Genomic DNA, 25,029 nt, shown 5'->3' on the forward strand with positions numbered 1-25,029 from the left:
TAGCAAGAGGGCTGGATTCAGAAAGTAGCAGAAAAAGTTATCCTTATGTAATGTGATCACGTAATGTATTTGCAAATGAAACACTCCTACCAAGTTTGATTAAAATTGACTAAACTGTTCGAAAGAGGTCAAAAATTGTTTTCCACCTTTCTACTGCTAAGGAAGCCCGTTTCTAGAGGATGTGTTTGTGGCCTATTTTTCAGCACATGATTGCTATACATGGCACCCAGTATATTTGGTGGAGGAAGAACCAAGAAAATTCCTGAGAAGAACCACCAAATCCATGGGATGCTACCGGTAAGCTTTATGACAAAACCCATGTTAGCTAAGATGGGTCTCAAACCTATGCAGACTGAGGTTTGATGTCAGTGATCTGTAAAGTTGAGCACCCTAGACCACTTGGCCACCCGGGACCCCCATTTCTAGAGAAACCATCCCAGACATAATGTTGACAATGCATGTTCTAACAAACATTTATACCATGCCTGATCAAAATTGGATCAGCTGTTCTGGATAAAATGCTGAAATTTTTTATAACTCATGTCCCAAAAAACATTTCTACCAAGACAGATAAAAATTGGCTGAGCTCTTCTGGACAAAATATCAACAAGAAGTTTTCAATTTTTGTTAATATGGAAGCTGTGTTGCTGTTTGGTAGAACATTCCTATAAAGCTGGGATAATACTGACCCAGTGGGTTCTGAGAAGTTGAAAATAGCTGTTACAACTCTATTGTCTTAAACTATGTAACAGAAAGAAGTAAAGCCAACAAGTTTAGTAACATCAACAAATAATTTATTTCCCAAGAATATGAAATAAATGTTCAAAAGAAACAGTATTGTGAATTAAATCCCAAATAATCCTAAATTTCCTATCACATGTCCAAAAGTACAGAATATCCTGTTGTACCACAATGATGTAATCCAGAATGTCTTTAAATGAATTATTAATAATCCCAAAATAATGTGTTAAACCAGTCAATGTGTATTTAAGTAATTCCAATGAATGATTAAAATAATTTCTTGAATTATATATAAACATAACTACAAACTTTGATCACAGATTACCAAAGACTGATATGAAACAGGAATGAAGACTTATTCACAGAACCACTATTTATGTACGAACTGTCACCTGACCTATGATGCAATAGAATGTCCTGAAATTCTGTATATGTGGGTCAGTTTTAGTGGAATTTTCCATTAAATTGTCAACAAGTTCTCTTCCAGAACATTTTAAGCTTGTAACAAGGTAGGCCATGAACTCAAATTTTAGTAAAAATAATGTTACAAATGACCGTTTTCTTAAAGTACAATCTACAATCATGGACATAAGTTAAGCACACATTGCTGATACACAGAAGACCAATGCTGATGGATAACACACAAAGTATGACATGGGTTCAAGCCATAAGAATAACTTGCCCTATGGCCAGGTGAAATAATAATTTCTGTCCTAACCCCTTGCTAGAAAAACAAAAACCATTTTGGTTCTGATCTGCAATTTGCTAATATGTCTGTCCAAATGTATATGGAAGTAGGTATTTAAAAAAACCACAAGTCCTTCATAGGTGGAATCCAATTCCTTCATATGGTGAATACAAAATATGCTGAAATAAAGAAAATCTAAGCCCCCTTCCCTTAAGTGGTTAATACAGCAGTATCAAAATCCATACTATTCCTACAAAATAATCAGGAATTTTAAATAAACCATTATTTCCTGGAGCAGAACATCACCTGGATGTTCATATGTAATGTGAAACAGTGAGGTTGCCCATATATTACCCAAACCAGGCCCTGTATTTTCCAAATTGTTTGATAATAAATCTAAAGCAAAGCTCAAAATCCTAAAATTTGATATTATACCTTAAGCATATTTATATGGCTGATACCTAATGTATATTATAATCTGACTATACCTCCCCATTTGTTTGTACCCCCATATGCTGATTTCAATAATGAAAAGTATAAATTAGATCAGAAATGCACATAATTTACTCAGGACATTCATTGATTTATAATGAAAAGTAATAATCAGATCAGAAATGTACAGAACTTACTCAGGACATTCATTGATTTATAATTTCTAACCTGACTGTGACCATGGAGGCCACAACACCGTCGCCGTCTGCGCTTTTCATGATTAACGGAAGTTTTAAATATAAACAATGTCCAAACTCAAGATCCATTTCCAGTTCCTGGGCAAGTTCATTTTCAGTGATGGGGTTTTGGTATGACTACACTTGTATGTACGTAGAAGGAAAATGCTATGTTGTCTGTTTCCGATATTTACAAATGTCTAATCAAGCAAAAAAAAAAGAATGACAATTACAAACTTGACTTTCACATGGATTTAACAAGCAGTAAACATGTGTGCAACGGTTACAAAACTCTAAACATTATGATAATTTATAGAATTATCCAGCAGTTACTGAATAGGATGAACGTCACAATGTTGTCTGAGCAAATTAACTTGCCCATAGTTTACACAACATGGCGCCATGTTAGTATGGAAAGTCCGTTAAGCATGAAAGACGCAGAGAATGCCAGTGTTAGGGTCACTCTGGTCACATTCAGGTTAGAAATTATAAATCAATGAATGAATCGACTAAGTTCTGTGCACTTTTTTTTATCACATTAAATATTACTGTTACTGAAAACGGTAGGGGATACAAACAAACGGGGAGGTATAGTCAGACTATAATATGGTTTATACCTAAACTATATGGTTGATATCTAAATCATATTAATATGCTTGATACCTAAAGAATATTAATATGGTTGATACTGAAAGTATATTAACATGGTTGATGCCTAAAGAATATTATTATGGTTGATACTGAAAGTATATTAACATGGTTGATCCCTAAAGAATATTAATATGGTTGATACTGAAAGTATATCAACATGGTTGATACATAAAGTATATTAATATGGTTCATACCTAAAGTATATTAATATGGTTCATACCTAAAGTATATCAATATGGCTGACACCTAAAGTATATATAGCTGAAAGGTAGATGTACCGCTATCAAAATTAACAAGTCCCTATGGTCAACATCACAGAATGTGAAGATTTTCAGACTTTGAGCTCGAGTTTGATTTTAATACTCAAACAACTTATAAAAATAATATGCCTGGTGATAACAGTGTCATATTTTCGCTTCTAAGTAATCCCAGTCTAATGCATGTGGGGTAATCATTCTGGTCCAAAACTCATCTGTCCTGCTCCACCTTTCTTCATATATCTACGATAGGCTTTGTACCGACTGCTCTCTGCCATCTTTATTTTCATTTCTTCTTCCTGCTGTTTTTTCCATTCCTGTACAGATTAGAAATGAATTGACAATGCAGTTATAAGCTGTAAGTGTCAATGAGACTGTCATAATGGTGGGGGGCTACCATACAATGAAATATCTTATAAGGCGACTCATGATAATAAAGCTGCCTCATTCTGAAATATCTTTCAACATGACTATGTAATAATAGTGAGGCTACCCTGTACTGTGATATCTTTCAAAATGACTGTGTCATGCTATTGAAGCTACCATATACTGACATATTTTCCAATATGACTGACATAAGTGTGGCTACCTTATACTGAGACATCTTTCAACATGACTATGTCATAGTAGTGTGGCTACCTTGTACTGAGATATCTTTCAACATGACTATGTCATAATAGTGTGGCTACCATGTACTGAGATATCTTTCAACATGACTATGTCATTATAGTGTGGCTACCTTGAACTGAGATGCACTTCAACATGACTAAGTGTGGCTACCCTGTATTGAGATATCTTTCAACATGACTATGTCATTATAGTGTAGTTACCTTGTCCGGAAATACCTGCTAACATGAGTATGTCATAATACAGAGATGCTGCCTGGAATTTCTTTAAGAGAGAGAGGTCCCCCATACCCACCTCCAGAAAGAGGTGTGTGGGTGGAGGAACAAGGCCAAATGGTAGCTGATGGGTGAAAACCTTATTATAAGGTATATGCATACCTAATTTAAAAGCAGCACTGAATGACTTTATATCGCTTCTCTGACAACAAATATATAAGGTATCTGTATACCTAATTTAGTTTGATGAGCTGGTAAATATTCTTCTTTCTTTGCTTATCACTCCATTTCTTCAAAGCCTCTGAAAATGAGGAAATTGTCCAATGGACCCCACTGTATCAGAATAGACATCAGTTTCTGATGTTAACCAATTCTACAGAGTAACGTGAATTCTGTTTTCCTATCTCACAATCTGCTGTTTGTAATGTGAGAACCACTGCAATTTTGACCAATACAAACACATTAGGGAACTGGTCTTCATGATATTCCAACATAATTTTCCAAAACTCAACCATGTTGTTCCCAGCACAGTTCTGTTCTTGGATCACAACTGTTGCAAGGCTGTATTCAGCCAAGGTTCCAGCCTTTGAAGAACATGGGTTAACCTATGCAACCATGTTTGTTAGTAAATGAATTATCTTTCTTATATTTTGACAGAGAACACACAGCACCCTTCCTTTTAGGTTCTTTTCTTAACCAGTTGTACAGTATCAACTGTAACAGATGATCTTACTGGAAAGAAACTGGTTATTTTCCGTTTTGACATTATAAAACTTACTGCTAGTTACCCTCTATAAAGTTATGGCTGCTCAATGGATCAGTTTGTTATACCCCTCTATGAGGCAATTAAATCAGAACCCCTGGGTAGTTTCTGCAAAAACTGCAGATCTCAATTATAAAGATGCTTGTATTCAAAACACTAAATCTACCTTAGTATAGCTTGATTGAGATCACTGGCAAAATGGACAACCAAGAGTTAATTTGACAAACCTTTTTTGTGAATTTCTGTTTACAAAAAAGAAAAGAAAACAAAAATCAAAACAAAAATAGCAGCAGGCACTGGGTACAACTAACTGTGGGAACTGCAGATAATTTGTGTGACCTTTCTCCCATTGGTTTTGAGCAATTTCATGGCTTGTGATCTTTGTTGCAAGAATCTGACGATCATGCAGCCTGGCAGCATCTCTGATAATAGTGAGATTACCATATACTGAGATATTTTCCAACTATGTCAAAACAGTGTGGCTACCATGTTTTGCCATACCTGTCAACATGACTATGATGATAGTGAGGGTAAAATATACTGAGATATCTTCCAACATGATTATGTCACTCCTTTTGTTTTATAGACACATTTAAACTGTAAGTGACACTACTGTTTTGTCACTGTGCACAAAACAAACTAAGCTTGGTGATTGTTTAACATGGGTCGAAGTAAGTGGTAGTTAGCTAACCCGAGGCTGTTAATTTCCTGCTGGACTAGTACTTTTCGTAACTTTAATAACCCAATGACCATTACAATCACTAGTCAGCATTTATTTACACTATCAAATAAAATTTTCAAAATCTGAATTATTGGACATTTGCAGGTTCTCCCAGAGGTAATTACATAAATCCATGAGATTCAATTGCTCCTGTAGACGGCAGGAACAAATGAGGATTTTACAAAATCAGATTCCAAAACATGACTGTATAAATTTTTACTTTTCTTAGATACATTTGAAAGGTAAATTTGTATGTCAAAGACAGTTAATCCAAGTTTACTATGACTTTTCCTACCCCATTTTAGGTATTTTGATATTTAGGTTAGGTTTTGAAGTCAGGGCGCAGTCACCAAAACTACACTGTGTAGGCATTGGGTAACCACTCACTACTGGGTTTAGCTAACTAAAATGACTTCACTTCATGCCCTACCAGCATCAATTATTTATCTTTTCAGAAATTGTGAGTACAGTATTTGAGATGTCTCTAATTCACTGACAGTCAAGATAAACTGCTGCACTGATGAAATTTAACCTTGTTCTCTCCATTTGAATTGTTAGTACAGTACAACTGCCGTAAATCATCTATCTATGGAGCTGTCTTTTCACACTGCTTGTACTACAGTACAACTGCCTTAAATCATCTATCTATGGAGCTGTCTTTTCACACTGCTTGTACTACAGTACAACTGCCTTAAATCTTCTATCTATGGAGCTGTCTTTTCGCACAGCTTGTACTGGAGTACAACTGCCTAAATTCATTTGTCTGTGGAGTTGTTAATTGTTATTACAATGAAAAAAGTGTATCTGACCCTTGATGAAATGTAATTAGACTGCTGCACTGAAAATGGTGTATCAGAGACTTTCACGAAAAGCAATTAGACTATTGCAATGAAAATGGCGTATCAGTCCTTTCAAGAAACACAATTCGACAGCTGCAATAAGGAAATTCTACTATTACCATGAAAAAAGTTGCACCAGACATGAAAAGCAAGTGGATTAAGACCACATTTCTTGACTTTCACTGTTTGCATAATTGTTTTTTTCATACTTAAAAAATGAGAAGCTACTAAGTCTATCTTATAAATAAATGTTTTACAGTACATAAATGTATTACATTATATAAATGTATTACATTACATAAATGTATTACATTACATAAATGTATTACATTACTTAAATGTATTACATTATACAAGTGTTTTACATTACATAAATGTATTACAATACATAATGTATTACATTACATACATGTATTACATTATAAGGCCTGTCTAGATTCAGCACCGAAGGTAAGTCATCAGTAAGAATTGATACTTACATCAAACTTTACTTGTATCCATAGTTCTTTTACCAGAAACTTTTCTTTCTCTGAATCTTCTAATGCCTTCAAATTAAAAAAATCAGATGTGGTCACATATGCTAGATTTTCAACTAATACAAACTATTAAAAAGAAAACACATAATATAAAAATATTTTTTGCTTCATAAAGTTTTATCAATTATTTATTTGTTGGTTTCTTGTACTATAGTCACTTTCCCAAACACGAGTGATCACATAAGTACTTTATATTTCACATGAAAATATTCTACACCAATTAATAAACAAATCAGTAAATCATGTAATAATGGACAGATACGATAAATCAGGATGCTCCAAATTTAAGGGGGGGGGGCATAAATGTAAAAATGACCAGAACATGCATGAAAATGAATCAAGGTAAACTGATTCTTATACTCTGCCTATTAAAGTTTTGATGTAGGGTTATAGATAAACAAGTAGAACAGGTCAGAAGTATGTCCAATACAGCTATCACAACCAAATTTATTCATGTTCACTTATGGTTTTAAGGTCAAACGTGTTGGTTGTTCAACTGACAGCAATTTAATCCTGACAAAATGTTCCATATCTGCCTCCATATGTGCATTTTTAAGGATCTATGGCATAAGTTGAGGATGACCGCATATTATGTATTGTTGGTCACTTATAGGCTGCAAGCCAGATAATCACATTATAAATTAGACTGGTCACTTATAAGCTGCAAGCCATATAATCACATTATGAATTAGAATGGTCACTTACAGGATGCAAACATGACAATCACATTATGTATTATTGGTCTTTTCTAGGCTGTAAGCCAGATAATCACATTAAGAATTAGACAAGTCACTTACAGGCTATAAACCTGACAACCACATTGTGTTAGACTGGTCACTTATAAGCTGTAAGCCAGAAAATCACATTATGTATTAGATTGGTCACTTATAGGCAGTGAGGCAGATAACCACATTATGAATTAGACTGGTCACTTACAGACTGTAAACCTGACAACCACATTGTGTTAGACTGGTCAGTTACAGGCTGTACGCCAGAAAATCATATTATGAATTGGCCATTTATAGGCTGTAAGCCAGAAAATCACATTATGTATTTGACTGGTCATGTATAGGCTGTAAGCCAGATAACCACATTATGTATTAGAGTGGTCACTTATAGGCTGTAAGCCAGATAACCACATTATGTATTAGACTGGTCACTTACAGGCTGCAAACCTGACAACCACATTATGTATTATTGATCTTTTCTAGGCTGTAAGCCATATAATCACATTACGAATCAGACTGGTCACTTACAGGCTATAAACCTGACAACCACATTGTGTTAGACTGGTCACTTATAAGCTGTAAGCCAGAAAATCACATTATGTATTAGATTGGTCACTTATAGGCAGTGAGCCAGATAACCACATTATGAATTAGACTGGTCACTTACAGACTGTACACCTGACAACTACTTTATGTATTAGCCTGGTCACTTACAGATTGTAAACCTGACAACCACATTATGAATTAGACTGGTCACTTACAGACTGAAAGCCAGATAATCACATTATGTATTAGCCTGGTCACTTACAGACTGTAAACCCAACAACAACATTATGAATTAGACTGGTCACTTACAGGCTGTAAGATAGATAATCACATTATGTATTAGCCTGGTCACTTACAGACTGTAAACCCAACAATCACATTATGTATTAGCCTGGTCACTTACAGACTGTAAACCTGACAACCACATTATGTATTAGACATGTCACTTAAAGGCTGTAAGCCAAAAAATCTTATTATGAATTAGACTGGTCACTTACAGACTGTAAACCTGAAAACCAGATTATGTATTAGCCTGGTCACTTACAGACTGTAAACCCAACAACCACATTATGAATTAGACTGGTCACTTACAGACTGTAAACCTGACAACCACATTATGAATCAGACTGGTCACATACAGACTGTAAACCTGACAACCAGATTATGTATTAGACTGGTCACTTATAGGCTGTAAGCTAGATAATTACATTATGCATTAGCCTGGTCACTTACAGACTGTAAACCTGACAACCACATTATGTATTAGCCTGGTCACTTACAGACTGTAAACCCGACAACCACATTATGAATTAGACTGGTCACTTACAGACTGTAAGCCAGATAACCACATTATGAATTATACTGGTCACTTAAAGGCCATAAGCCAGAAAATCATATTATGAATTAGAATGGCCACTTATAGGCTGTAAACCTGAAAACCACATTGTGTATTAGACTGGTCACTTACAGGTTGTAAGCTAGATATTCACATTATGTATTAGACTGGTCACTTATAGGCTGAAAAAACTGACAACCACATTTTATATTAGACTGGTCACTTACAGATTGTAAATCTAACAACCTAATTATTTATTAGAATGGTTACTTATAGGCTGTAAGCCAGATTACCACATTATGTATTAGACCGGTCACTTATTTGCTCTAAGTTAGATACCACATTATGTATTAGACTGGTCACTTATAGGCTGTAAGCCAGATAACCACATTATGTATTAGAATGGTCATTTATAAGCTGTAAGGCAGATAACTACATTATGAATTAGACTGGTCATTTATAAGCTGCAAGGCAGATAACCACATTATGTATTAGACTAGTCATTTATAAGCTGTAAGGCAGATAACTACATTATGAATTAGACTGGTCATTTATAAGCTGTAAGGCAGATAATTACATTATGAATTAGACTGGTCACTTATAGGCTGAAAGCTAGATAATCACATTATGTTGCTGTTGTTGCTTTTGGGTTTAATGCCATTTCTCAGCGCAAGAGAAGCTATATATGGTGGCCAATATAACTGGTGGAGGTAGAGCCCCAGAAAACCCTGGAAGAGCCACCAATTCAAGAGAAGCTACTAGCACCTTTCTCACATAACCATTTAGGCTGAGCCCAAGACTCGAACCCATGTGGACAGATGACAGTGATCAGTAAAGGCAAATACTTTAGATTACTCAGCCACCAGGGGCCCTAATTACACAATGCATTATAATAGTCACCAGGCCCCTAATTACACAATGCATTATAATAGTCACCAGGCCCCTAATTACACTATGCATTATAATAGTCACCAGGCCCCTAATTACACTATGCATTATAATAGTCACCAGGCCCCTAATTACACAATGCATTATAATAGTCACCAGGCCCCTAATTACACTATGCATTAGTCACCAGGCCCCTAATTACACTATGCATTATAATAGTCACTTACAGGCTGTAAGCCAGGTAATCACATGCAAAAATGAAGACATAATGTAGTAGACGAAGTCTGACAAGTGAAAAAGAATAGTGCGCCAAATTAGAATGCATAAATGCTTTTAACACATTACGTTAATACATTATATATATTTGTAATTAAGTGATGATGTCATCTTCAAGTTGTTGCATTATGATTCAGAAGGTTGTCCAAGGGAAACCAGATAATAATATTCACTCAGATTTTAGCCGCAAATACAACCTTTTAAGTTGCAACTTATAACACAGTAAAGACCTTGCCAGTTAAGGTGGGGATGTAACAATCGTACAGTAAGTTTGTGGATCAGGGTAATGTCTCATCAAAGTATGTGTTGGTGTTAACATGTGACAGTATGCATAAAGAAATAGGCCATGGACTTGCACATTATCCTATGTTATGACCGTGACCTTCAGGCTGATATATGACTAAATACATTAGTCACTGTCAAGTTATATATGCAAAAGTTTAAATTTTCATTAAATTATCTTCACTGGTTTAAAAGTTGGTCAGAGTTTTCAATGATTTATATTTTCCCCTGCTAAGATCTTGAGGCAGGGGAATGGCTATAGTATCTGACATAATATGTAGTCCTCATACACAACTGGTTAAAGTTTCATTAAAATATCTGCAGTAGCTGAAACGTTATAGGCAAGGATACATTAAAAAAAATCACATTTTCCTTGGCAATGACCTTGACCTTGATGCAACAAAAATATGGCATTTTAAGGAAAAGAAGATTTAAAATTAAGTTTCAACAGAAACCTCCAAAATTCATCCTACAAGGTGATATATTTGCTTTCTTAAGACAATGGTATAGATCCAGTCAAACTTTTGATGTTTTGTTATGAAGATTCTCCTCAAGTCTGGATCTGTCAGATGCTTAAAAATGCAATAGAAGCTTCCTTTCTGCTAGCAAAATAAAAGCAAAGGTCTCACCAGCTTACCTTCAACAGTGTATCACTCAATGCATATGATTTGTAGAAACATAAATAAAATCATAACAAACATTTTGCCAGAAAATGCAATACCTTGTATCTCAACATATTTATGCAGATGACAAGACAAAAATTTGTGTTCCTTTAAATTGTGATCACTGAAAGCCACTTAAGTGAAGTCACTTACATCAAACTGTTTTTGACTAATCTTCATAAATTTCCTAATGAGGTATTGTTTTTCCTCCTCTCCATATGCCTCCTTTTTAATGTTAAACTTCCAGATCCACTGTAGGTACCACTTGATATACATGGCTATATGATATGGGCACAAAATAAGCTGTAGCCATAAGACGTCTGTGTAGCGGGGCTTACTGTAACCACCCCTGAAATGAAAATATACTGGTTTTGTAAAATACATGTTTGAATACTGCCCACTACTACTTCTAGCAATTTCCATGCTAGGGCTGTCTGAGCATTAAATAATGGGGTGGAGTGTTGAAAAGTTCTTTTGAAAGACTTCAATGAAAGTTTACAATGGACTTGTAATAAAAAATATTTTGAACATCTGATTACCCCTACAACCACTATTTAATGAACAGCCATTCAACCTCTCCCCTCCTGTCATCAAATTCTATAACAGCCCTAAATTATGAAAGAAAGAGATGAAGGAATATGTGTTATGTATATCTGATTTACTTGTATTTGATTTCATATATATTTATTTCAATTTAATTGTCAGTTTTAATTTTTTAAAAATTTTATATTACATGCTATTGTAATGTAAATTTATTCACTAGAGATGATACTTTTTTCAGAAAATGGTGTAACCTTGGCTGTTCATTTTGTAAACACCAGGTGTTGATCTAAAGCCTGACCTTGTTTCAAACTTTGTAGCATCCACGTAAACAAGGTCTATTTTGTTTTAAAACGAGTGGTTGTTGTCGCAGTCATGATGGGACTTCGTATTTAAGATGTAAACAAATTTTTTAATTTTTTATTTCTTAGAGTAAAACGACTGGTTTTTGTCAGGGTCTCACTGGGTGTACATGACCTTTAGCAGGTACATGGTAAGCTTCCAGAAGATAATCACATGACCCCTTGTTTATGTTTTAGGATATGATATAACCTCTGTTTTGGAGAGTAATTCTCAGTAGAAGCTGGGCTGTTAAACTGGAAGTCATATGTTGTGCTGTTTGGAGTTATTTCAAATTATTTGGATTCAAAATGATTTAATTCTGTTATTTTTCTGGAAAATATGTGTGCTCATGTAAAATTGTTGAACAAGGACAGTTTTTTTATAAAAATGTATTCAGCTATCAGAAACCGGATTGATAATTCTTGTTTCTACAAGGAACTGTAGAATTCAACACTAGATTTTACCATACGCCATCGTCTTCCATCTTGGATTCTTCATCGGGATTCAAACTTGAAATCAATAGAACATTTTGTTATTAGGACTTCAAAAATATTATTCTTGGATTATTTTTGGATTTGATTCTATAAAACCATAAGTTCATATTTTTTCATTTTTACAGAATTTTTCCAGGGAAATAAATTACTATATTTTTTCAAAGCTTGTTGTTTTCACTCTTTTTTGTGTTACTGTTTATTTGAGCCTAAACACGTGACATAAGAATATGAATCATGGATGGACAATCAGGGAGGCAGAGATGAATATGTCAATATCCAAATTCATTTTTGCTGTGGTGCATATGAGTTCCTTCTAGAACTATTAATATACCTAAAAACTGTCCACATTCATCATCAATGATATTATCAGTAGTATACAAACTAAAAAAAAGGCCTTTGAAAAAAGCACAGAAATATACTAAGTGGTATACTGGAGAAAGGAAATTGAGCACATTATGGATGCTTACTGTTACAATGTAGGCTTCAGTGTGAAGGAACTGAAACAAACCTGTTCAGAAGCTTTGGAAACACAATGCCCAATTTGATTTGTGAGTGTTCAGTACTTTTGCCTCCACCAAAGTAACAACATGGACAAACCAAAAGATTGGAGTTACATAGAACTGTAGGTCCAGCCTAATAATTCTCTGAAGTGTACAAATCTTGTAAACTATCTACAAATGAAAATTACTAATGCCAAACTGACACATATATACATGTGAACAAACTGCTCTTCATGTAATTAAAGAAGAAATTACCATGGTATTCATGTAAGTCAGTACAGTATATGTGATATGGCATAGGATTGATTCTATTTAAGTCAGTACAGTATATGTGATATGGCATAGGATTGATTCTATGTAAGTCAGTACAGTAGATGTCATATGGCATAGGATTCATTCTATGTAAGTCAGTACAGTAGATGTCATATGGCATAGGATTGATTCTGTGTAAGTCAGTACAGTAGATGTGATATGGCACAGGAATCCAGACTGATTCAAAAACTTTAGAGGTGTGCAATTTTGAGAAATCAGATGCACACAAACATTGCTAATACATGTGACACAATTCAGAACAGGCTTTCCTTCAATTTACAGAAATAAACTCACTCTTTAGAGAAATGTGTAAATTATTTCTTTATGTTGAAATTGATCATGTGCTGTTTACTAAGCTGACAACACAGCTAGTGCACACGAGTCCCTTGAAGGGACTGACACCATTTCTTCTTGTCAACTGCCAAATGTTGAAATCATCTCTGGTATTAATGAATGAGAAGATTATCAAATTAGCCACTGTAGCAGCCATAATGGACATTTTAGTGACAGCCTCATGCCAATGTGACCACCCATTCAGAAGGAAAAGATTTTCAAAATTCCTGCCATGGAAGCCATAAGACTATTTGGGACTAACTAGAAATCACAAAGAGACTTTTGGTGAAAACCCTATGTCAATATGATAATCAATTCAGGAGAAGTTGCAATAGCAAGATTTTCAAGATAGTCATATTGGATGTCAAATCAGCATAATTTTTATTTTAAGTCAAACAAGGCACAATAAGAAGTCTTTTGGTGAAAACTCCAGGTCAATATGACTTTCATTTTAGGATAATAGCAATAACAAGAACTTCAAGATGGCTGCTATGTTTGAGGTCAGTTTGGAAAGTTTTTTTTTTGATATTTAGAACCAACTAGCTATTATGACCAATCTGGTGAAAACTCCAAGCTGGGAGTAGCAAAAGACATGATTGTCAAAATGGCTGCCACAGTGGCCATACTGGATGTCAGAACAGTACCATTTTCATTTAGGATGAACCAGGCATAACAAGAAGTCTTTAAGATAAAACCCATGCAGACATGACCTTCCTTTCTGGAGGAAGATAAGAGTTTCAAGATGCTGTAGTGGCAATACAGGACGTTTCAGAGGTACCACTTTCATTTAAAATCTGCAAGACATAATAAGAAGTCTTCTGGCAAAAATCCATGTTAATCTGTCTTTCCATTCTGATGAAGCAGATTGACTGATTGATTATTTTCATGGTGCACCAGCACTGTTAGGCTATTTAGCGCCACACAAATGGTTATATGTATGATCATTTAAAAATGATAAAAGGTTTTATATCGACCAGCGATACCAAAACCAAATAGTTGAAAGTAAAATGACAAGATGGTTAAGGGCAACAATAAAGGGAATGTAAATGGTATATGTTAATAAAGACAGATGAAAAGTTGTGTGTGTGTGTGTGTGTGTGTGATTTGGATTTTTAACGTTGCTTTTTAAAAAATTTCAGTCATATTGCTACAATGTCTGCAGTGTGGCAGTTTATAGTGATGTCTAGCACTGGGGCATCATGCCGCAGACATGTAGCACAATGTCCCACCCAGTCACATTATCCTGACACCAGGCCAACCAGTCCAAACACTAACCTCTTAATGCTGAGCGCCAAGCAAGGCAGCTGTTAGTACCATTTTTGTAAGTCTTTGGTATGACTCAGCCAGGGATCGAACCCACAACCTCTCACATCCAAGGTGGATGCTCTAACCACTAGGCCACCAGAGCAGTACGATGAAAAGTTGTTGAAAATAAAAGACAGTAAAAACATTACATAAAGATGCTCAAGGTGATGGCATACAAGTAAATGTTCACTTCTTTCAGGAATTCTATAATGCAAGTCATGTTTATTGAATCAAAAAGTTCCTTCATGTCATGCACATTGTAATACTGATCGTGTGTAGTTGCAGGTTGAAAGCAAATTTTTAGTAAATTATGTTTCTCCGAGAATACTTACCCGATCACATTAACGTTGGGGATATAAGCCTGCTACCTCTCGAATCCAGCCAAAATAAAAGATGAAAATTCGTCTTTTCTGTCTATCTCATATAGACCAAAGGGCAATAGCTCTTGCTCCTTACCTCCCCTTGCCACCGCTAGGTGTCACTAGTATTTTAAGCTGAGCGATATATATTATACAAGGATGCTCGCATAGCGGGGTGGCTGGGAGGGATTTTAAGTAATGTGATTGGTTAAGTATTCTCGGAGAAACATAATTTAATAAAAATTTGCTTTCTCCTTCAAATATGTTCCCCGATCACATTAACGTTAGGAGAATAGGTAATAGGAGGAGGGAATGCTGAGCATCCTACCTCCACCCCGGGTAGCTTCTAGGGAATGATGGCTGGATTCCTCATTTGAATGATAACCCGTTCTCCTAATTTCATCAGCAACACAGCCTAGGGTCCCGTGATATGTGACCCCTATATACGGTTAAGAAGATAGTTATTGAAATCTTCTAACCTATGAAATTTCACTGGCGAAACAAGCGAAGCTGATAGGTGTGCTGATTGTTTTAAATGGATCTGGTGGTCATCTGGGCTGCAGACACCGGACCTACCAGATTCAAGGTTTGCCTCTGCGAAGCCAAATCTCTGAAATAAAAACTGGAGAAGGTTGACTCGGCATGCCAGCCAACAGCTTCTATTATATCTCGGATCGAAACATTGCGTTCGAATGCAAGGCTCGCCGAGATTGCTCTAATCTCATGAGCTGTAATCTTCATGAGGCGACTCTGATCTTGTGAGACCTCAGGGTACGCTGAGCGTATAACCCACTTCAGCCATGAAGCAAGGGCTTGAGGGGTGATATCCCGTTTACCAGCTTTGACTGGAAGAAAGAGGCGCTTACGTGTGTCCCTACACGCCTCTGTGCGTTTTAAATAGTGCTTGAGTGCATGAACAGGATCTTGCATGGCTGTTGCTCTTGACCTACCTATGTAAGAGAGCGAGCGAATGACGATTCTTTGATTGCCAATGGATGGTAACCTATTTTTGGCTACAAAGCCTGGTTGCGTCAGGAGGACCACCGAACCATCTGATCTGAACTGAAGAAAGTTTGGGTCACTGGAAAGGGCATGTAACTCGCTCACCCTGCATGCTGAAGCTAAGGCTATCAAGAAACATGTTTTGTATGATAGTAGCTTTAACGAAGTGTGGGCTAAAGGTTCAAATTTGTCTGAATTGAGCCATGTTAAGACCCAGGATAGATTCCATTTTGGAAACAGGGTGAGGGATTTTGGTCGATTGAAATCAAAAGTGGCAAAAAGATCTGATAGATCTTTGTTATGCCCAATATCACATCTACCATGATGGCGGAATGTGTCTGATATCATGGAGCAGTAACCTTTGATAGTAATTGGGGCCAGCTGTTTCTCCTCGAAAAGCCAGAAAAAAAAGGCAGCCAGTTGAGGGATTGACGCACTCAAAGGGTCAATGTTATTGATATGGCACCAGTCCCTGAAAACATGCCACCTTCCCTCGTAAGCCTTCAGAGTGGAGGGCCTTCTTGCTCTTGAGATTCTCTCCACAATCGAAGGTTTAAATTGTTTGTCTCGCAAGGCTGTCCGGACAAGAGCCAAGGGTGAAGAAGAAGACGGTCCGGGCAGGGGTGGAACACCCGTGACCGCGGTTGTTTGAGAAGATTTGGGCTGGTTGGAATCTTCCCGGGTAGATCTATCGCTAGATCAAGTAGATTGGTGACCCAGGACTTGTTCCATCTGAGAGGGGCAATCAGAATCATCCGACAGTTCTGACCCCTTAACCTCTGGATTATTTTCGGTACCAAAACTGTGGGAGGGTAGGCGAATGCCCACAACCCCTCCAAACTGATTGACAGAGCGTCCCTGGCCCAAGCCTCTGGGTCTGGAACCGGAGAGACGAAGGTGGGCAACTTGCGATTCCACCTTGTCGCAAAAAGATCGATCATCGGACGCCCCCAAAGTGTGCAAATCCGAAGAAAGACTGATTGATGGAGTGACCATTCCGTGCGAATGACTTGACCTTTCCTGGATAGAGTGTCGGCCAAGACACTGAGTCTGCTGGGAATGTGTCTGATTTGTACGTTGATGTGGAGGTTGTCGCACCAACGTAGAAACTGCCAGATCAGAATGCACAGGTCTGGTGATTTGGTGCCCCCTTGTTTGAGGAGGTAAGTCACCACCACAGAGTTGTCTGACATAATGAGGACAGTTTTTCCTGAGAGTTTATCCTTCCAGAAATGAAAGGCATTGATGACAGCCCTCATTTATAAAAGGTTGATGTGGAAAGGCCTCTCCCCTGGCTCCCACGTGCCGCTGACTGTAGTGAAGTCCGGCAACAGGTGGGCACCCCAACTGTGGGTACTGGCGTCGGTACATACTGTTATCTCCGCTTGGGGCATCTCCAGAGGAATCCCCTTGGGCAGCCAACTGGGGTTGTGCCACTGATGCAGGAATGATCGTATCTCGGGCGTGATCATTATTGTTTGATTAAAGGGACTTGAAAAGGGGCGCCATTGTGCCAGCAACGTCATTTGTAAGGGATGCATAAAAAGACGGCCAAGCAGGATCAAGTCTGCCGCCGCATTGAATAATCCGAGGAGTTGCAAGAATTCTCTCGCTGAAATCCACGTCCTGTTGGAAACAGACTCAACAAGTGCGATGATCCGGATTACACGTGCGTGAGGAAGCCGTACCAGATTCAGATCGGTGAGAAACTCCATACCCAGATGGACAAAATGCTGGGATGGACGGAGATAGGACTTTTTCCAGTTCACAAGAAAGCCTAAATGATCTAAAAGTGCTAAAAGATCGTTTCTGCCTTTGAGCAGAATAGAACTTACCATATGTTTCTGGAGGATGTCGTCCAAGTACACTGCCGTCCCTATAGATGAAGTCGAGCGGAACAGGGTGACGACGCAATCCATAACCTTGGTAAAAGCCCAAGGGCTGATGTTGAGGCCAAAGGGTAGGACCTGGAACTGATAAACTGCGTCGCAGTAAGCGAATCAGAGAAATTTCCGTGACGCGGGGTGGATAGGGATGTGAAAATATGCGTCATATCTAGACTGACGGCATACTCGTCCCGCCGAATGGAAAAAAAGATTGATCTTGCTGTTTCCATCTTGAATTTCGGTGGTAAAATGTATTGGTTGAGGCGACTCAGGTTGATGATCGGTCTCAACTTGCCATTTGCCTTCTGGATAAGAAACAGCCTGGAATAAAACCCTGGCAATTGCGTCTTTTTTTCCTTCACAATCTCCACCGCTTGTTTTCCTAAGAGCGACCGTATCTCCTGTTGTAGAAAGGTATCCTTCTCCCGATTGGACGGTACGTCCGTGAAGAGGGGAGAGGAGGACAGGGGAGGGGGTTGGATAAATGAAATCCAAAGCCCCTCCGAAATGACCTGGATCACCCAATCATTCTGAGGAAAAAAGGTGGTCCAGTGGTCCTGAAATTGCAAGCGGCGGCCGCCCACAGGTAGGCTGTCCGCGGGTGGTGGGGAGGGTATGCCAACTTTTAGAGTTAGGAGGCTTGAAGACGGAGAAACTTTGTTTCTTACTGCCTCTGTATGGTTGGCTCCTAGCTTGATTAGACTGTTGTCTCCTGGTGTTGGGTTGGGATCTATACTGCACATTTGATTGTAAGGATCCCTTGTCCCTGGTCCGCCAATCATCCCTCCGCTGTGGCAGGGGCTGATTTTTTTAAACGCCTGTGAGGGTTGGGCGGCGAGTTGGAGGGGCAGTTCCTGAGCTGCCTGCTTCTGAACTTCTTCAATTTTTCCTCCAAAGAGTAAAGGCGACCCAAACGGAGTCATCTGTAAAGCCAGAGTATGATGGGGCTTGAGCGATGTGGACCGCAGACATGCATCACGTCGTATCAGGTCTAAGTTGGCAGAAGCAGTCAACGCATTAGCCATGGAATGGTGATCTGCCCTGTTAATAACTCTAGCAACCCGAGCCGTCGCTTCCCAAGCGTGGTCATTGTCGGATTTTTCTGCGAGTCGGAAAATAGCTAATGAAGCCAAGTCTAACATTGAAGACGTAGCGACTACGTTCCAGACTAGCTTTGACGTGGCATGGAACACATTTTTGTCCACTTTGTAAAACCGTGGAGCGGACATGTGAACTGCTGCCATTTTTTTTGTCCAGGGCCAGAAGATCCGTACTGAAGGCATCTGAATGAGTTTTGTACCAGCGACACGAGAACGTTGCTGGTACTTGGCTTTCTGAAAAGAATGCCTTAGCATTCCCCGGATCACCTATTCGTCCTGATAGACGATCATTGATCTCCTTAATTTTTGCCAACTGGGGAAAGAGCCGGAAGGACGGCGTCTCTTCCTCCCTGTCAAGATCTACAGATGCCTTAACTTTGTAGTCTTGAGTGGCGGTAGGAGGTGGAGGGCATTGTGAAGTTGCCAACACCCTATAAATTGCTTCCACTGCCGCCTTGAAGCCAAACTCAGTCCGTTCCATGGTTGGATCTGTGTACGGCTGATTTGCAGGAGTTTCGTCACCCTCACTGTGTGCCGAGTCGTGTTCTGGAATAGCTTGCATCTCTGGATAGAGCAAACCAGGTGCCATAGATGACACGATTCCATCATCCTTGACACTGTCCCTAACGCTCCCCTGTGGATAAGCCGTGAACATATGGACGGCTGGCCCTGCCGGCTGGTTTGTCTGGCTTGTGGTCAGCCTGAATGTTGGCGACGGTCCTGCTATCACCGGTACTGGCTGCTCCAATGGCCTGGCTGGACGGACAGATTTCTCACTAAAATCTCCGCCATAGTATTGGTATGTTGCCGGCGGTACAGCTTGACGGACGGATTTATCACTAAGATCCCCATAAATCATATTTGGTCGGACCGTTTTAGCAATAGGGTCCCCATGCTGGTACAGCTGGATGGCCGGTGACGTAGAGGTTGTATAATGAAATGGATCCAATGGATCTGGTAAAAACCTCATGCATCCTGACTTACAGGCCCGAAAGCCATGCTCGGACATGTGGGGGGACTTACGCCCACTGGGCAGCCTAAAATTGGGGGAACATTCCCCCAAAGAGTCAGGAAAAGCTGTGGAAGCGAGCGAGGGAAATAAGGGTAATATCTGGCCTGATGTCAATAGCTGCGTCGTCGTTTCCTGGACCAAACGACGCATCTGTTCAAAGGTGGACTGTTGTACCCTGTCAACATTATTTTCCTCCATTGCCGCTGATGTTAATGTGGCTGACGGTTGCAAACAGCGAATTTTAGGTGGAGGGGGGACCCCAACGTCCCCCACTCCCTTTTTCTGCCTTCTGGACTACATCAGCCCACATTTGCTCTGTCCAAGTATTACACACGCTGCATGGTATAGATGATGTACACTTGGTACATACAATACAAGAGTCATGGTTGTCTTCTTTTGCTTTGAACTTTTTGCATTTCATGCATTTGGCTGACATTTCTACTGAAACGACACAAGAAAAGAAATCAAAGCACAGATTAGCAAGTCAGCATGTTATTAATTCGCTAATACCACAACCGTTACTAACGGAGTAAGCGAAATTAGTCAGTGTCGCGTTAACTCTTAATTGACAACACGAGTTCAGCGATAGCGTGTGTAACATGGTCTTCAGTAGATGAAATCCGTAAGGGTGACAAAGTCACTCAATTTTGAAAAAATTGTTAAAATAATGTATACAACCTGTAGAAGAACGAGTGTCCAACACAATAAATCCAAATTTAACTTCGGATGGTCCAATTTAACGCTAAGATGGCTTGGATTGTTTGCAGGTATAATGTACGTGTTATCAGTACAAGCGAAGCTTAAAAACTAGTGACACCTGGCGGTGGCAAGGGGAGGTAAGGGGCAAGAGTTATTGCCCTTTGGTCTATATGAGATAGACAGAAAAGACGAATTTTCGTCTTTTACTAGGGCTGGATTCGAGAGGTAGCAGGCGTATATCCCTAACATTAATGTGATCGGGGAACGTATTTGAAGGAGAAACACTCTATCATAAAGTGCTTAACAGTGAATGGTTCATTACAAGAAACGCACTCTGGTGGGTCTTCGCCTTTTAGTATGTGAGAGAGGGTTATATGTGTATAACCAATTCGATTTCTTGCAATGACTACCTCCTCCCTATGGATGGTTCTGTAGGAAAGAGTCCATTCTTATAGGGTTGGCTTGATGGCGTGAAGTTCATTATTAACTGCATCATTCCATGATGCCTGCCACTTCTGACATAAAGTCTCTTTGATACTAGGTTTAAAATCAGTATAAAGCATTTTAAAATCAGATGGTTCTTCAGTTAGGTCCGTTTTAGCAGCGCGATCTGTATTTTAATTACCTTTAATACCAACATAGCTAAGTAACCAACAGTATACAATATTATGGGAGGTACTCAGCTTAGTATTTTTGACAAGAAAATTGGTCAACAATGGGTTCTCCAGTTTTCTATTGTGTAGTAACTGAAATGCTAATAGGTGAGTTGGAGAAGATGATGCTGTTTAAATTATGTTTGTTTTCGATATATTGCAGAGCAAGATCTATTGCTCTGATTTCAACTGAAAAAACTTATGTGCCATTTGGTATTAACGCAAACTTGTGTTGTGTGTTTTCCACTAACAAAGGCTGCAGCAGCCTTTTCCTCACCATTTGATCCATCAGTATAAATTCTTGTGTAGTTTTTAAATTCAGTGAGGAGTTCATGATAAGAGTTGTGGAAGATGAAAGGGTTCGTCTCGGATTTTTTTCCATTGTGAAGCATAAAAAGTACTTTTGGTTGTTTAAGTAGCCAGGGAGGTGTTTCGGAGATGGATGTTTTCTGAATTTTAGAGAGATCAATTTGTGTACTGTCATGGTTGGATGATATTCTAATGCCAAGGAAGGTATGGCGTTTGGTTTATTTTTGTATAAGGTTTTGTATTTGGGTTGAAAAACAGCCGAAAAAGCATGGTTTAATTTGAGAGCATACTGTGCAGAAAGCATTTCTCTGCAATGTGATAAAGGTGGTTGGTTTACTTCAGCAAGGAGGCTTTCACAAGGGCATGTCCTTAAATGCTCCCAGAGCGAATCTTATTCCTTGATGATGAATTGGGTCAAGCATCTTCAAATATGACTTCCTAGCTGAACCATAAACAACGCAACCAAAGTCCAGTTTAGAGTGAATAAACATTCTATATAAACTGAGGATGACTTTTCTATCAGCACCCCAGTCAGTGTGCACTATTACTTTGAGTAGATCTAGAGATTTCAAGCATTTAGCTTTTAAGTTCTTTAGGTGTGGAATAAAAGTCAGTTTTCTGTCGAAGATAATACTTAAAAACTTTGTTTCCTCAAGAACTGGAATAGGTGTTCCATCTAGCGTGAGTTTAGGTTCATCATGATCTCTTCGTAACTGAAAGAACTGCATACTACATACCATTTTGGATGTCAATAATTTGAAACTGTTAGTATTGGCCCACCAATGAAGTAGAAACTGGTACCATTTTCATTTAGGACCAACTAGACATCATATGAATTCTTTTGGTGAGAACCACATATTGATATGACCATCCGTTCAAGAGGAGTAGCGATAACAAGGTTTCCAAGACGGCCACTGCAGAGACCACATTTACTGTTCAATCAGCATCTTTTCACTTACAACCAACTACACCTGGGGTGAATATGTGTGTAAAGTTTCATGGCAATTCTCAGAGAAACTTGTGCTAATGGACAGATGATGGACAATGGAAAAACAACAGGCAATTGCATAAGTGCTTCTGATCAATAACTGATAAAGCTAACAAGGGAAAGTTCTTGAATCATCATGCTTCTACTCATTCCTCCTGCTCCGACAAACTATTTAGCTCTGGCAAATGTGTCTTATTTTCATAAGAAAAACAAACTACATGCATTTCAAATGCTAGGGACCAGTTAATGCTGCAAGTGTCCTATTAACAGCTGTAGGCAATAATATGAGTTCTATTCATTTATAAGTTCACAGCAAGGAAATCTTTGCATCAAAAGAAACTCAATTTATGAGCAGTGGGTAACAACAGTACCTTATATCCATCTTTTCTTCAATAATTTTTCTAATGATTGCTTCCTCTGCTTCTTTAACCTCCTCCTGAAATCAAAACTTTAATAGTTACCTGAATTTATTCTTAATTATGAACTTTTGTTCGATGACAGCGGTAAAGCTCTGAATGAATAGAAAACTATCGTCATAAAAACAGCATATGTTTTTTATTCAAAAGCTGTGTAATCTAATCACTGCACCTTCTTTATGAAGGTTTAACAACTTCCTTAGCTAACTCTTCTGGAGACAAATGAAAGAACACATTTAAATATTATGATTAAACAAAGAAAGAATTGGATTATATGTATTCTTAATGGATATTTCTGCTCCAAAGTCAAATCAATGCATGTAAAATAAATGTGCCTATCAGCCAGCTAAGGGATGGGGAAAAAATTGCCTGTGTAAGGAAGGTGCTGTTGAAGGGAGGTAATATATAATAAATTCATCAATATGGGGCAGACATTTTCATGAATTTAGAGGTTGCTGTAAACCATGAATTTCAAGATCCAACAAACAATGGTCATTCTTTGGATAATACATCACTGATTCCAAATTTAAATAGTGACAAAAAAGTAAACCCCAAAACCAAGAATATTGGAATGCAGAAAATTTAATTAATTAATTACTGCAAAATGTATGAATGGTATTACATACAAAAATGTCAAACTGACATTTTACTTATACAATTGAACTATAGTTTTGCTGTAGTTGCCAACGTGATGGGCAGAAAATGCAAAATTTGCAAATGTCGATTCCTTTGCATATAGAGAAGATAAATACAAGTACGTATTTTATTGTATTAAGAAATACCATAACTTTATTTAAAAGTTAATTTATGAAAATGTATGCTATCACTTTCTTTTGTGCAAACAAAAACTGCCAGCAACAGAATAGAACCTTAGTTGGACCATTTTTCTAGGACTGGGTGAAAGAAGAAATTTGTATAAGGAAAGTAACTGTGATGGGAGATCTGATCTGTACATTATTCACAGAAACAAATACAGTAAAGACCTAATTTTGAATTAACAGCATGATAATGGTCTTACCATGCAAAATCTAACGTCAGTCTATTCTGACATCATACTTATATGATGAATACAACAAAAAAAAAAAACAAGTGGAAAAGTTTTGCATCTGATTTTTCTGATATCATATTGATCTCATGTGATAAACATGATTAACAATATCCGGTCCCATTAATCTGATATCATATTTCTATCAAGTGATCTATACTGATAACATAATCTGGTATTAATAATGGGGAAGTTTTTGTCATACTGACCTGATATCATATTTATATCATGGGATCAATACTAACTACATAATCTGGTATTAATAATGGGAAAACCTTGCATCTTATTAGTAGGACTTCATAAAACATACTTTCCAATTTGTTAAACACTTCTGATTATTTCACCGAAACCAATGATAATTGAATAATTTGCAAAATTTCTGAAAAATTATATTAAACTTGAGTTTTTACATTATCCCACTTATTTCCCTCCTAACAATATTGAGATTTAGGTGCAATTTTATTTAAAATATTTCAAATGAAATTATGGGCATGATGTAGCTTTTTCTTCTTTTTTGGGGGTGGGTGGGTGGGGTAAAAGAAATTTTAGTTATGATATAATTACCAGCTATTATTGCATAGCTTTATCTCTTCTAATATTACTCTTCTAACAATATTCAGATTTAGAGGCAATTTTATTTAAAATTATTCCACTTTTTTTTGGAGGGGGGGTAAAAGAAATTTTAGTTATGATATAATCACCAGGTATTATTGCATAGCTTTATCTCTTCTAATATCCCCATGGATATTATCCCCATCTCGAATTTGTAATCTGAGGTCTAAAATAAAAGTAAAACATGATCCCAATAAGA

General features: G+C 37.8%; 1 protein-coding gene across 1 annotated transcript in view; it reads right to left on the reverse strand.

The window, feature by feature from the left end:
- Positions 1-772: 772 nt before the first annotated feature.
- The window catches only part of LOC149784964 (dnaJ homolog subfamily C member 25 homolog), a 47,811-nt gene continuing 23,554 nt past the window's right edge, over positions 773-25,029 (reverse strand). The window contains exons 8-11 of the mRNA XM_089978616.1: positions 23,129-23,193; positions 11,077-11,272; positions 6,650-6,715; positions 773-3,322 (exon numbers count right to left, since the gene is read on the reverse strand). Of these exons, the coding sequence (XP_089834742.1) occupies positions 3,200-3,322; positions 6,650-6,715; positions 11,077-11,272; positions 23,129-23,193 (450 nt within the window). The 3' untranslated portion in view covers positions 773-3,199. The remainder of the gene's footprint in view (positions 3,323-6,649; positions 6,716-11,076; positions 11,273-23,128; positions 23,194-25,029) is intronic.

This window comes from Sinohyriopsis cumingii, chromosome 13 (genome assembly GCF_028554795.1).
Source record: "Sinohyriopsis cumingii isolate HCF-2022 chromosome 13, ASM2855479v2, whole genome shotgun sequence".
NCBI lineage: Eukaryota > Metazoa > Mollusca > Bivalvia > Unionida > Unionidae > Sinohyriopsis > Sinohyriopsis cumingii.